Source organism: Bufo bufo, chromosome 6 (genome assembly GCF_905171765.1).
Source record: "Bufo bufo chromosome 6, aBufBuf1.1, whole genome shotgun sequence".
Taxonomy (NCBI): domain Eukaryota; kingdom Metazoa; phylum Chordata; class Amphibia; order Anura; family Bufonidae; genus Bufo; species Bufo bufo.
The window spans coordinates 291,239,697-291,254,796 of record NC_053394.1 but is presented as its reverse complement, the minus strand read 5'-3'; the positions used below and the strand labels follow the sequence as shown (position 1 = coordinate 291,254,796).

General features: G+C 44.9%; 1 protein-coding gene across 1 annotated transcript; it reads right to left on the bottom strand.

The window, feature by feature from the left end:
* Window positions 1–695: 695 nt before the first annotated feature.
* On the bottom strand, window positions 696–14,780 carry RUNDC3A (RUN domain containing 3A). Its single transcript, XM_040436557.1, has 11 exons — window positions 14,510–14,780; window positions 13,451–13,566; window positions 12,453–12,586; window positions 11,718–11,803; window positions 9,896–9,985; window positions 9,709–9,789; window positions 8,639–8,804; window positions 6,884–7,041; window positions 5,911–6,048; window positions 2,037–2,140; window positions 696–1,300 (listed from the first exon to the last, which is right to left on the bottom strand). The coding sequence occupies exons 1-11, from the start codon at window positions 14,614–14,616 to the stop codon at window positions 1,158–1,160; spliced, it is 1,323 nt and encodes a 440-aa protein (XP_040292491.1). The 5' UTR covers window positions 14,617–14,780; the 3' UTR covers window positions 696–1,157.
* Window positions 14,781–15,100: the final 320 nt, after the last annotated feature.

Here is a 15,100-nt window from a genome sequence, read left to right as displayed (position 1 = left end):
TGCATTCCGTTTTTGGCGGAACGGAACAGCTGGCCCCTGATAGAACAGTACTGTCCTTGTCCGTTATGCGGACAATAATAGGACAAGTTCTATCTTTGAACGGAACGGAAAAACAGAATGCATACGGAGCACATTCCGTTTTTCTGCGGACCCATTGAAATGAATGGTTCCGTATATGGAATGCAAAAAACGAAACGGAAAAACAACATTTGTGTGCAAGTGGCTTTCAGCTGTGTTGACACTGACGTATTTCAGCTACACACTAGGGATTTATATTTAGCATCAATTAGCGCTCCGATTCTGGCAGGGGAATGTAAGATAAGGACTGGATTTTGTTTTTGGCTCCAAATATACAGCTTGCATAACAGTCACAATATGAATCAAGCCATCTCCAGCTTTTGTGAAACTACATCTCCCAGTATATGATGCCACTTAGTCAAGACTTCTACGTTTGTACACTTATGTAAAAGACCACTTGAAATTGTGTGAAGAAGTCTGCTTACCCCTCTTTCGTAGGTTCAACCCCCTCACCCCAAAGCATTGACTAACCTCAAACTCACACAGTTAATTAATTTAATGAACAGAGTTGCACAGCATCCTCTGGAAAAGGCAGTTTCCATGACAACCACAGCTTTGTACCAGCGGTACGATACACAACATATGATGAAGGTCGAAGACGTAGGAGAGGAGCCAACTTCTGCCCTCGTAGGGTTCATGAGTTGAAGTTCTCCAGCTGATCCAGGAGTGCGAGATGGAAATGTCAAATGTTTTTTCGAAGGTTGAATGGATGAAGTTATGGAACTTGTATTATGTTGGATGTCTTTCAGAAGTGTCAAAATTATAAAATGGTGGAATTTATAGAGAGTCTCTGGGTTGTGATCGGTCATGACTCAAGTTGTCTCAAGGAAAAGTGCAAAGATCTGATCTTCCTTGAACTTACTCATCTTCTGTTGGGTTGTGGATTAGGAGATGCGTGCTATTCTATAGGTCCCTCATATATGATTAATATTCATTTTCAGGAAGTGGCATGAGAAAGGTTGGAGGTCCTAACTGAGCCAGTGCATATACATGGGAACATGTAATGGTATATTGACTTTGACTGGGCTTCGTATCTTGTGGCCAAGACGTAATGTGGTGGAAATGTCTAGCAAAAAGTCTCAGCTGGGGCTCCCAGCAGGACTTGTTTCGCTACTATTACTGACAAGGCATTCATTGGATTTCAGGCTTGGCAACGATTTACAGCTGGGAATAGATGCCAAAGATCCGCACAGGCCCAACATTGATGGGGTAGGGTCCTTACCTGAGGACAAAAAATTAATAAAAATCAAACATCTATAATAAACCAGAGAAAATAGCATATAGATCATGTAATCACTGGGGGCAGTGTATCATTGAAGTCTAAGGAAAATGTTGGTTGCGCCCGATAGTGGCGAAAAGTGGAACTGCAACTAGTGACAGACGTGGATGAACATTGCAGTGAGGTTGGGCAGAAACTTATCCAAGGGATGGCAAAATACCCGTAGGTCATCAATTAAATTAAAATCCTGGACAACCCCTTTAATTAATGTACTGTATATAGATAACATATACTGGTGTTATGAGTCAGAGGAGGCAGGCATAAAGACCTGAGATTTTCAAATCATAGAATCCAATATAATATTTTAGAGCTAGAAATTTGCTCAGTTGAGTGAAACCGTAAGTGCAAATTTTAATAATTGCAAACTGAATAATTTGATGCTCCAGGGCCGTAATTCAAAATCCACTTTCAGTCTTTTATAGTACTGGTGTCCTTAGATGGGCCAGAGGAGCTTGGATGGGACTGCAAACTCTACACCCCCTACAGCAGTTTTCCCCAATTCTGTGGCTCTACAGCAGTTGTACGACTACAACTCCAGCATGCCCTGACAGGCTAGGAGTTGTAGTTTTAAAAACTGAAAAGACACAGGTTAGGAATCACCACCCTATATGCATACAGATTAAAATTGTACAACCAATAGGGTCCATACTTCTGAAGAGACTATAATAAGACGTCTTACCAATAGGACCCCATGGCTCCCCATCCTGTTTTGCTTCTCCCCTTTGGGATTCGGAGCTCAGGCTGAGCTCAGCAGACAGATGATCAGTGCTCATGTAGCTGTGCCTGGGGAGAAGAAACACTGGTATTACATTCCATAGAACATCAGCTTAGGCTGAGTTCACACTTCAGTTATTTCCATCAGTTAATGTGAGCCGAAACCAGTAGTGAAGCCTACTCGGAGATCAGGTATAATAATTTGATTTGCACCTATTATGTGTTTTTGACCCACCCTTGGTTTAGGCCCACAATAACGGATTTAAATACAACTGAAGTGTGAACTAAGCCTTACAAGACAGTCATTGCTATGCAGACAGTGGGCAGGCGGTGTTCACAGATAATAGGGTTTCCACATCTATATTCCGGGCTTACGGCATACATATTAGGACATCTTCAGACATCATCCACAACTCCATCTTCCGTCAGGCAAAACTCCATCAGTCCTCCTCCCTCAGACCAAACTCCCTCCTCCGTCAGACTAAACTCCGTCCTACCTCAGACGTCAGCCAAAACTCCCTCCCCCTAACTGAAAAGTCCCTCGTCCCTCAGACATCAGTAAAAAAAAATACCTCCTCCATCAGCCCTCAGCACAAACTCCATCAGCCGTCAGGTGTCAGCTCTCAGCCGTCAGGGGTCAGACATCAGTTGTCATCCCTCAGCCTAAACTCCATCAGCCGTCAGGGGTCAGCTCTCAGCCGTCAGGGGTCAGACATCAGTTGTCATCCCTCAGCCTAAACTCCGTCAGCCATCAGGTGTCAGCCCTCAGCCTAAACTCCATCAGCCGCCATTGGTCAGGTGTCAGACATTGGTTGTCTGGGGAAGGGGTGGCACAAACAGTGGCATACATACTGGGGTCGCAGTTGCGACCGGGTCCGGCCACCTGTGGACCCCCCTGGCCCCTGCAGTCAGTGGTCCCTGTAAGCTGTGCGGGTGGGTGGCCGCGCAGCAATTAATGTGGCCCCGCTCACAACTTTATAATCCCCGCTCAGCCACATCGCGCCGCTCAAGCTGCTGGCAAAATACCAGCAGTCAGTGCAGACTCGTCGCCACGCCGGCAGATTGAGCTTAACATCTCTCCCTCAGTCATGCGCCTCCTGCCCCACCTGCCTGCTTCATTCATAAAGTGGGAGGAGCCGGCAGACAGGGCAGGAGGCGCATGACGGAGGGAGAGATGTTAAGCTCAAGCTTCCGGCGCAGCGACGAGTCTGCCTGCCACGTTTCTGTCACTGCACTGACTGCTGGCATTTTGCCAGCAGCTTGAGCGGCGCAATGTGGCTGAGTGGGGATTCTAAAGTTGTGAGCGGTGCCACAATAATTTCTGCACGACCGCCCACCTGTGTGCATGAGGCCTAAGGCAGAGTTCACATCTTCACATTTTTTTAGGTAACCGGATAAGGCATAGTTCACATCCTTCTTGTTTTTGGTTTCCTGTCCCGTCATGCAACAGACCCCATTGACTTATAATAGGGCTATTGTAACATCCCAGAGTTATGTTACTAAACTCTTTTTCCCCGCTACTATTTGTTGGTAACATGTGCCTTGTCATCTAATGTGTAATTTTACATAATATTCCTCACAAATGTGCATTTTCTAAGCCTGTTACATGTAATTTGCTGTAATTTCCATGTACACCAGCAGGTGGCAGCATCGTTTAGCAAGGTCTTAGGTCAGTTTAGTGTATCTAGATCTAGACTGGAATAGTACATTCCAGTTTAGCTCCCCCTCTATGAGCAGAAGTGGGCTGGCCCATGTCCTGCCTCATGGGGAGGAAAGGAAGTTACAGTGAGTGTGCCAGCCACCCCGGCTAGGGGAAGGCTGTGCTGGTAGGAGCTCCCAGTTCTAGGGATCCCAAACCCAGGATCGTGTCTCGGCTGAGACCAAAGATCTTCATCCCCAGTCTGAACCTTCAGCCTCAACTGGTTGACAAGCAAGCAGCACCTCCAGAACTCCAGGACGAACCATTCCCTGTGAGCATAACTGTGAGTAACATCCAGAGACCAGGAGAAGCCAAATTCCTCCTCACCTAGTCAGTCCCATACACAGCAGAAGATAGACAGAGCAGAAGATAGATTCCTGCCATATTCTCCAGGCACATGATAGGAGCAGAAGAGATATTGACCCCTGCCATACATTGCCAATACCTGCTGGGACCAAAGACTATTGCTGTATCTCAGATGGATTAATGCTGCCTCCAGTAAAGACAAGTTGAATTATATTCCAAGTCTGGATCTCATTTATTGCTACCAAAAACCTCAATTACTCCTACTAGCAACACACTCATTTATTGCAAGTGAGCCAGGATCCAGGAGTCCAGCCGTACCAAGGTAGGAGACACCGTTGACACTATACCTACTACTACACAGAGACATTACCCCACTCTGGCATTCCTAACCTGGTACATGAGTTGCAACATCTTAAAGGGCCCTGAGACTGTACCCTGCGCACGCTGCAATTGGCATCACGAACAAAAACTATAGACTTATATACCCATATCCGGACCCACTGCAGAATTTGGCATCCGTGTAACCGTACCACGGTCCTGCTCATTGCACTTAGCTTACCATAGAACATAGAGCTGCCTGCTGCCCTTTTTTCGCCAAATGTGACAAAATTTGAACGTGAATGTGAACAGAGCTTGATGAATAACAAGGATGCCTGGTTCAATATACTAAATGTCAGCAAGCGGGAGAAAGGCTTGATGAGTGGAGTTCAGAGTTTTCTTCAGGTCTATTGCTAGGCCTCTGCAGGCCACCCTACTACTGGATCCTCTGTAAAGAGGATGGGCAAAACGGTGGCTCAGTGGTTAGCAATGGAGTCCTAGGTTCGAATCCGACCAAGAACAACATCTGCATGGAGTTTGTATGTTCTCCCTGTGTTTCCTCCGGGTACTCCGGTTTCCTCCCACACTCCAAAGTCATACTGATAGGGAACTTAGATTGTGAGCCCCATTGGGGACAGTTGGATGCTAATGTCTGTAAAGCGCTGCGGAATATAGTAGCGCTATATAAGTGCATAACATAAATAAAGAACCTTTAAAAGGAACTCCCATGATTCCTTACAGTTGAAAAGATTTTTCTATGACTTAGATAGAGGGAACAAAGAAAGGGGGGTGGGATTTATTGCAGAAGACTGGGTTCTGCTAGGTAGGGCCATGACAACCTCTCAGCATCTTGTAATTGGTTTGCGACTTCAGTGGAGCTCATAAAAAGCTTATCAATATTTGTAATGGCTGAAGAAGTATTTAGACTATTGACATCCATGGCCAACCTTTCAGATACATTCCAAATATCTTATAGATTACATCCCAAAACATGGACGAACAGGGGTCTCCATTATGCCAAAATGGCCATTGGCAGCCAAGAAAGGGACAGAGCAGGCTGGAGATGCCCATTGATCTATCCAGTCTATGTGAATTATGGAAATAGCAAACCTCAGTGATCGCACCTTCTCCTTCTCGTTCATACCTTGACTGCCACTGTCCATTTAGATTAGTATGGCGGCATTACCCATTCTACGCCAATAGCAGGCTTCAGACATTTCTGTGGTATCCAACATATACACTTTAAATGACAATGGTCAGAATGCTTCTTTAAATACCTAATTCTAAAATCTAGAAAAGTGAATGTCCTATAATTCAAACATCTAAGCAATATTTCATGCAACATAAACATGGTCAGCATTTCAACAAAACCACAGAAAACAGAAAAAGTGATGTAAAAAGGTGTATGATTCCTTTAAATGAGTCAGTTTGTGATGAGTTAACATCAGGACATGAGAAATATGGTGCATACTCAACGAACGTTCAGACTAAAGATGTCTTGTGGTGTGTGTCTTACCTCCTGTACAGCGAGGGCTTAACAGATGTCTCGTTATCATTAAGGGTGCCCAGGGACGGCCACTGGTTTACCAGAGGGGCCCCAATGCTTGAGTTGAACTGTTTGATGGGGGCATTTTCAGAAGGGAGTAGCCCAGTGCTGGAATTACAGGGAAAGAATGCTCTAGTTATGAAATGCCAAAGTGCATGACGGGTATGTCTGGAAGGGACTGGCAAATGTTGCCCTCAAAGTGTAAACCCTAGCTGTTGTGAAGCTACCATTTTTAGCATGCACACTTGCCCAGCTTCCACTGAAGAGAACGGAGCATGCTAGGAGTTAGAGTTTCACAACAGCTCAACTGCCACAGGTTGCTAACCCCTGCCCTATAGCATGTTGTGACCTCTGTCACCGAGCCAATATCAGTTATGACCTTCTTATAGGTTATATGGATTGTATGCCCCTTCATCTTCCAGGAAGAACCCACATCATACTTTCCTATTGTGGTTGGATTTTTCATTTTGGTTAATGCAACAATCAATATTGCAATTTTGTACACTTTATTTTTCTATGCTTAGTGCATGGTCACAGTGTGTGGATGATGAGGGTGAGAGTTCAGGAGTAGGTAGGAGTACGGTCAGAACAGGGTTTGTTAGCCCATACTAAGAACTTGTGTGGGACACATGTATGAAATGTTAGTGCTTGGAGTGGACAAGTAGATAGGTGAATCTGTGCCACATCAGGGGTCTGTGGCCACCCAGAGTTTACTATGAATATGTCCCATAAACAAGTGTAAGTCCAACAGACGTGGTTGGAAAGGAAAGAGCCGTGTGAGAAGGTAGAATACTTTTGGGGTAGATAAAATGGGGATTTTCTGTGAAGCATTTCGATAGGGCTATGGTCACTACTTGGGGTAGATATACAGGTACAGGTACATTCCTGACTAATACAATGACATATCTACTTGATTGATTTCCTAGTGCTTTGTCTTACTCACAGCTGTTCCTGCAGTTCAAGGATGACTCCCTCCAGCTGGTGCTTTTCTTGAAGACTCTGTTCCGCCTGCTCGGTGAGCCTCTGAGTCAACCGCTTATTCTCAGCTTCTAGATTCTTCAGCTGAGACTCTCGCAAACGGACCAGCTCCTCCAGGTAACCCTAAGGAGGTACCACAACAATGAGGACATCATATGGTGGAATGAGCTCCAACAGTAAATTTGGAGGTTCACACAAAAAGGCTGATCCTTCTAATATCGTGTTGCTATTTCCTCTTGGCTCGTACTAAGCCACCAACCATGCTCCACCACTGCCCCAGGTTGTCTCTGCCGGTGGTACCTTTTAAGTCAATGGATTGCAACACAATGCATTGACTTTGGGCTACAAGAGCTTACAAGGACACATCCCATGCCATGGCAATTAATACCATGCAGCCTGGAGAATAGGCCACCATGTCCTTTACATTTACACACCCCTGTACATTGATCTGTAACTTTTTACAGCAGATAGACATCATCAGCATCACTGACTTCTCCTATACAATTATGCAGGTTGCGGAGCTCATATTTCCCAGCATCCTCTGCTTATTCAGACTTTGTGCTGGTGATTTACTTTCTTGAGAAATGTATTTTGTACACATATTGTAAAGTAATCTAATATTTTAAAAAATAAAATTCAATCCAGTCCGACAAGCAGTGGATTGCTCTAGCTTCAGAAATCTTCGGCCGCCAGATGTTACTTCCCGGGCCGCCCTATATATGCAGCACAGTCAACTAGAGCAAGAGCTGCAGATGCCTTCATAGGCAAATAGAAAAGGGTTTATGTCTTTGTAAGAAAATTCCTTTAAGACGCAGTTACCACATTTTTCTGTATTATTTTGCTCAGATTTTGTGGTCTCACATTTTGTATTGTAAAAAGGAGAATTCGGAACAATTCAGGACATGAAAACTCTTTACTTATTTTGGTCGCTACTCAGCCCCCTATGACTTTTCCTTCTTTCTTTTGTCAACAAGAGGTCTTTTTTAAAATTTTCTCTGTCTCATTTCAAGCAGCCCACCTATTCTCCAAGAGGCCTCCAGGCCCCATAGCAGCTGCTAGGGCTTGTAATTATATCTATGGATTTAAGGGACTCTCCAACTTTTTATAAAATTTTGGCTCCCCTCCCCTGTCAAAACTGGCCACAGCAGTGATCGTCCCCTAAGCAGCACATCACTGGGTCATGTGCCACCCTGGGTACACATCATAGCTGCGGCCAGTCCTTGGCTGCAGCAGCACACATGACCCCTTGTCCATGCCAGAATTTTACAAGCGGTGACTGAATGCAGCAGTGGACCAAAGGACTCCCCTCTACAGCTATGGTGGGATGGGGAAACGGAGTGACAAAATATGGTAAAAAGCTGGAGAACCCCTTTAAGGGTTAGACTGGTATTACTACATTTATGCAAGATAAAGTGATCCAGCAAGCTAGCTCCTTGATAAAATCTAAAGAATTTATTGGAGAGCTAAAATGATATCATGTAGCACAACACCGCATGTCTGGCCTTTAAACCCTGCAGTACCATGGCCCTGATTAAGATCCGTAGGGTAGATTTTATCAAGAAGCTAGAATGCTGGGTTGGTTTATATTGTATGTTCATCTGCTCTGCTCCTGGGTTTCCATACACCTAGCTGTCTGGGTAAAGCAACAGAGGTGAGCTGAACTTTTCTTTGGTACTACACTTTAGTGTTTTTTTATTACACATTATAAAATATCGCCTACCTTTTGTGCATAGACGATACGAAATTTCTGCTCCATTTTACGCCACTTGCTGTACCAGGTCTCCTCATCCGTGAGAAGTGGCAAATAGGGGTGTTCTGGGGAGCTGTCTTCACTGCTGCTACCACCCACACTCTCTCGATCTTCTTCTTCACTCAGGTAATCATAACTGGGAAGCAAAGGGTAAACAAGAGTGAACCCAATGTAGTAACAACTTAAAGGGGTTGCCCAGCCATTAATATTGATGACCTATCGTCAGGATACGTCCTCAATATCTGATCGGCGGGGGTCCGACTCCCAGCTGTCTGTAGAGGAGGCGGCGCTGCATGCGAGAGCAGCTTCCTCTTCATTACACTGAACGTCGTCTCAGAAGTGTAGTGTAATATGAGTACTCGCTCTATTTAAAAGCTCTGAACCCGGACATACCCATAATTTCACCCAGGCAGCCCCCCTAATTTTAGCATCAGAGCATCTCATGCTCTGATGCTCTCCCTTGCCCTGCGCTGGATCGCGCAGGGCAAGGACTCTTATTTACAATAACACACTGCCGGGCGGAGGCTTCCGTCCAGTAGTGTGTTCAGTGACGTCACCGGCTCTGATGGGCCGGCTTTAGCGCTGCCCTAGCCATTTTACAGGCTAGGGCAGCGCTAAAGCCCGCCCATCAGTGCCGGTGATGTCACCGGGCTTCCTGGCAGCCCTATGGAGAGCCCGGTTCGTCACCGAAACTCCAGAAAATGCCTTTGCCCTACGTGATTTAGCGCAGGGCAAAGGAGAGCATTGGAGCATGAACTGCTCCAATGCTCAAGTCAGGGGGGCTGCCGGGGTATAAATGGGGATATGTCTGGGTTCAGCTCTGAACCCGGACAACCCCTTTAAGTGATCGGAGCGAGTGCTTGTAATTACAATACGCCACCGCTCCACTGGAGATTAAACACAGTGTAATGACATGGAGCACTGCCTCCTCATCAAACAGCTGATCCACGGGGTGCCCGGTGTCAGACCCCCGGTGATGATATTGAGGATATTAGCTGCCACACAAATACAACCAGTTATGTGCCTTTTTTTCTACTCACCTTTGTGTGAACTTCAAGTACGGGGTGTAATCTATAACTGCTGGGGTCTTTCCATCAATGCCTTCTCCTTTCAAACAAAAGCTGCAAGGTGGTAAAATATAAGGAACAGACATTAAATTCCAAAAGACTGAAGAATTAATTGGAAGACTGTATTACCATCATAAGGTTCCCCTACAGTGATCCTTACCTGAAGTCAATGGCGCTCAGTCCTATCAGCATCCCTGTGAGTACGGACGACTCTTCACGCAGTAAGATGGCTCCATCATCATAAAACCTTCTGCAAAAAGTAGGCGTCCAATGTCAAAATCCAATTTCATAGTGTTTAAGAAAGTAAACACCAGGGCACCGTAGCGGGAAGCTAAGATCGGGGCTGCTGTATGTGGGGTCCTCACACACCATAGAGCGGCTTTAGGGTGGTTGCACACTATGTGGATTACGTGGGTTTTTTCCGCGCAGATTTTGTGTGGAAAAACCGCAGCATAATACAGTGCCAGCAAAGTGACTGAGACATAGCAAAGGTCATGTACACTTGACCTGTTGTGCAGATTTCAAAATCCGCAGCATGTCAATTGTTCGTGCGATTCTGCACCTTCTGCAGAGTGGTTTTCCCATAGACTTCAATGGGGTTGTTTTCATAAACAGAAAAGCCGCACCAAAAACCGCATAAAACCACAAAAAAACGCACCAAAACTACAATAAATAGCGCAGATTTATGTGCGTTTTTTGTGCAGTCATGGTGCAGATTTTGACCCTTACAGTCCCTATTCATGGTCGAGACATGGAGGTTGCAGGATGGTGATGGTCACCACTGGTAGCTTTCCAAGCTAAAAAAATAAGTTTTTTACTCCTTTATCCTTCAAAGAACATAACATTAGAAGTGGTGGCCATCTTTATTAAAGCAGAGAGACAGATAACGTAGTTCTACAGTGTTAGGAAACCGTGCATATAGCAGCCCAAACCTCAGCTTCCTAGGCCCTTGAAACTACTGTATGTATTAGGAAGGGGAGTAGGAAATAGTAGTAGTTGATCTGAATGATAACATTAATGGGGTCTGTGTCACTTCAGCAAGTGGCATTTATCATGTAGAGAAAGTTAATACAAGGCGCTCCCTAATGTATTGGGATTGTCTGTATTGCCTCCTTTGCTGGCTGGATTCATTTTTCCATCACATTATACTATATTGTTTCCATGGTTACGACCACCCTGCAATCCAGTAGAGGTGGCTGTGCTTGCACGATATAGGAAAAAGCGCCGACCTCTCTGGTGGCCAGGACCATAGGAGTGCACACATAGGCTGGTGCTTTGTCCTATAGTGTACAAGCATGGCCACTGATGATGGATTGCATGAATCAAGCCAGCAAAGGAGCCAATATAGACAATAACAATACATTAGCAAGTGGCTTGTATTAACTTTCCCTATATAATAAATGCTATTTTCTAAAGTGAGAGAACCCCTTTAAGGGTGGGGACATTCATTCTTCTTTAGGCACACAGCATTTAAACAGGCCCTGTAACTTCTCCCGCTCTTGACATGTCTGTTTTAGTAACTACTGGCATATCCCATGTAATAAGAATTGAAGCTCCAGAATTGTTATGACTCTATGATGTGCCATTCCTTTATTATTCCTGCTAGAAGTTTTAAATGAATTGGTAGCAGTTTGCAATGAAGGTCCACATGGGTGGTACCAGTTGGGGAGGGGGGTGGGGTGTCCCTGCACAGTCTGACACTATCTACTCAGTGCTGCCAGTGGCAGACTGTTCAGGGATACATCCCAAACTGGTAACACCCATCTGGACCTTCATTGCAGACTATGATTAATTCACTCAATTTTTAGCAGGAATAATATAGGAATGGCACAACATAGAGAAGAATAGATGCTCCAAAATTGGTATTACATGCGGAATGCAAGTAGTTACTAAAACAGACCTGTCAGGATAGTTGGGACAAACGTGGATGATGCACAAACACAGTGAAGCATTTTATGACCAACATGGAGTTTGTTGCTCACCTGGTGGTCCTGGTGTCTCTTAGTGCTGTCACTATATACTCGGAGAGTCTCTTCTCCATGAGCGCCAGGCGGATCCAGGCCCGGCCCTACAGCAAAATTTGCTGAAAGTGAGTCTTCGCCTTTCATCATCAGATCATTTATAGGTCCTATTTCATTTCTTAATATATCTTTCATTTTAAAGGATTACATTCTGCTATGCCACTCTATGGGCTTGCTACATCCCATTTTAATCGTAACCCTACCCCAAAAAAAAAAAAATTGTGGCATAGGCTAAAAATGTTTTAACAAAAGGAGCCTTGCTCATCTAGCCCCACACCGCTCCTGTTTTCCCCACCTTTTCCAGCCTCCCCAACTACCCCACCTGATCATAGGAGCCAGGCACATCATAGTTGTAGACACCAATGACAATGATCACGTGGCCACTGAGGCCAGTGACTGGCTGCAGCAGTCCAGTATGTCATCGCTGCAGCGCCAGAAACAAAGACTGTCAGAGAGCAACGGGGTGAAAGGTGAACATTCCCTGCCTTCACCTTAATGTTCGGGGGTCTTGGAAAACCAATATAATATACAAGTCATAAGCTATATGCTTTTAGATCCCCCTGGTGATGGCTCCCGGAAACACGATCTTATGATTTACAATTGCTGCTATGGAGGGCTAATTTTGACCACCACGACAGCAGATCTACACAAAAAGGTCATAATCCTACTAAATAACCCAGTTACACAACTACTGACCTTTGCTCGTGATGTGCTAATGTTCTCCATATTCTCAATACTGCTAATGCAGTTATTGGGCACTTTGCTACAAGCAATGCGAATATAATCCCAGAATCCTCTCTGTCCATCTGTGCTAAACCAGCTAACATGGCCTATAAAAGTCAAAAAATAAAGAAATGAGTCTCCAATGTAACTTTATGTATAATGTATACAAGGTGCCAAAATTCTACACATGCACCATATCCATACCTAACAGCTATTACAAAAATATGAAGAGCACAGCACCACTCCTGTCCATGGGTTGGTATTGCATTCATTTTGTGAATAAGGCTGAGCTGCAATATCAAACATAGCCATGGATAAGAGTGGTGCTTTTTTTATTTATTTATTTTTATTTTAAAGGTAGCCTTTTTTCAAATTCTGTACAATCACTTGAATTAGGCAGGTATGGAGCTAAAGGTGGTCCAGATGTAGCAGTTGCACCCAGACCCTGGTGCCTGTATTATGAAACGTACATAGCAGGCGGACAGCCTTGTTGCAGAGGCCCTGAACATGGGGGGGGGGGGGGGGGGGGAATTAATTTATCAAAAGGTGTTACGCCAGTTTTATGGGGTAAAAAAAGACGGCAATTTTTGCACAAGCGGGAAATTTGTATGTTCTGCACCTTAACATCATGCTCGCCACTTCCTTAAAAAGTGGGTATGGCGCAGGCTTTTAGCCAGAGGGCATGTGGACTCCAGTAAGTTACTACAGAAATTGTCATAAGTTATAGCTCAAATATAGATTTGACTTTCTGGCTTTGGAGGGCCTAATTTATTGAGAAGGTCGTGGCTCCCACTCCAGTACAAAGTAGATAAAGACTGGCCCATAAGACACCAGCCTCGATAAATTCCTCCCGAAGGGATCTAAGAATGTGGCATGCAAGGTGGGACAAATTGTAGCAGGCCAAACAAGCCTCAAGCCAACAGCTACTGAAGGTGTAAGACCAGTTTTACTCCTGTTTCCTCAGTTCTCACCTTTGAAGCGGTGGCTCAGGATATGTTCCAAAATTGCAGCAAAATTCACAAACTCTTCTGAGGAATCATCAATAGGTTCTGCTGTATATTTCTCCAGTAGGGTCTTTACTGAGAACCTGGACGGATATGGTTAATAGTGAGTGATGGCAGCAGAATTATTAGATCATCCAGATGAACAAATCCAATATCTAAAGAGGTTTTCTCATAGATGACAATGACTATGATGCCTCCAAAAATAGCTGAAGAGGCAAGGCAATTTCCTAGAACCATTACCACTTCTTCCAAGCAATCAGCAAGGATTCCCACCAGTTGGATACCCACAGAACGGGCATTGGTGGCATATTCTAGGAACAAGCCATTCATTCTAAAGTCAGACAGCCCCCATAAATTGAATCAGTCACGGCAGGCCCCTTACACTGAGCGTGTTACAGATTCCCTGATGATGCAAACTCGGATGGTGCAGTTGTGCCCTCTGTAAACCCTACCAGGCTACCACCCATTCAATCGATCCAAAAGGTCTCTCCTATCTACATGTACCCTTTGAGCTTTAACAGAAGTACATAAGACAATAGCTAATAATGCAGTTGCTTAGCATATATGTCAGGATATGTGGCATCGGTGCATTTGCCACCTTATGGTTAATGACTACTTCCTCCATATACTCGAAAAGCCACCCAATCTCTAGTCCTGATGTCACTTCCTGTTCCCATCTTACATGCATTCCCAAAGACAGCAAACCTCAGTCCTTCCCATCAATGATGATATCCTGTGGAAATTGTTTCAACCACAATTTATTAACCCTTTATAACCCTCATTTTTCCCAATTCCCTCAATACATACAGTTCACAGCGCTGGTCTATATAAGACCTTCCCCTTTCCTGTCACCTTGTGATCACACGTGAACTCTTCCCATTGCCCATGCACTGTACAAGGTTGTGAATTCCAATAGCCATTTATTGTAATTCTTTAATACCCACCCCCTCGTTCTTCTTCCTTAAATATTATATTACATGAATACATTATCCAAAGAACAGCACTACCACAAGACCCAGCACTGACCTGCACACAGTGAGAAGGTTTTTCCTCTCTACAGCAATGTTCCTTGAAGAAGCCTTCTTAGATGGCAAGCCTAAAGCCATGGCCGACTGAATGAAGCTTGGTTCCATGCAAAGCTGAAGAACCAGGCTCTCTATTCCCACAAAGGCTGCTCCAAACCACCAGCAGGCCTGCAGGCTTCTCCACACCAGCCAGGACCCCTCCCCACCTCCTCCTGCAGGCCTGTGGCTCTCTGCCTCCTCCTATGGACTAGCAGGATGGTTGGAGCAGAGCTCAGGAGGGATGAGGAGAGGCTGCTCTCCCTGGTGCTGAAGCTGAGCGTTGCTAGTGACGTCACCAGGCCTGGGAAGACAGGAGGGGGAGGGGGAGCTCAGGTTATAGTGGTAGAGGGAAGGACAGCACAAAGGACCCAGCAATGAAAGAGCAAAGCATTGTACAGAAGACATCCTACCATAAAAATCCATCCAGACAGATGGGATTATCTACTCTGCTTCCTGCCTCATAACCGGAGTGTTTCTAATAGGGGATGGAGAACAGTATATATAAGTCAATGAGGAAATATATGGAGTAATAGGAGGAGATATAGGAAGAGGT

What these genes read in the sequence shown, in the direction of transcription:
- RUNDC3A (XM_040436557.1), bottom strand. Translation starts at nt 14,616, where the DNA reads ATGGAACCAAGCTTCATTCAGTCGGCCATGGCTTTAGGCTTGCCATCT. An exon ending in TTAGCACATCACGAGCAAAG is followed by an intron (nt 11,804 to 12,452) that starts GTCAGTAGTTGT and finishes ATTTTGCTGTAG; the next exon opens with GGCCGGGCCTGGATCCGCCT. An exon ending in AGAGACACCAGGACCACCAG is followed by an intron (nt 9,986 to 11,717) that starts GTGAGCAACAAA and finishes TACTTTTTGCAG; the next exon opens with AAGGTTTTATGATGATGGAG.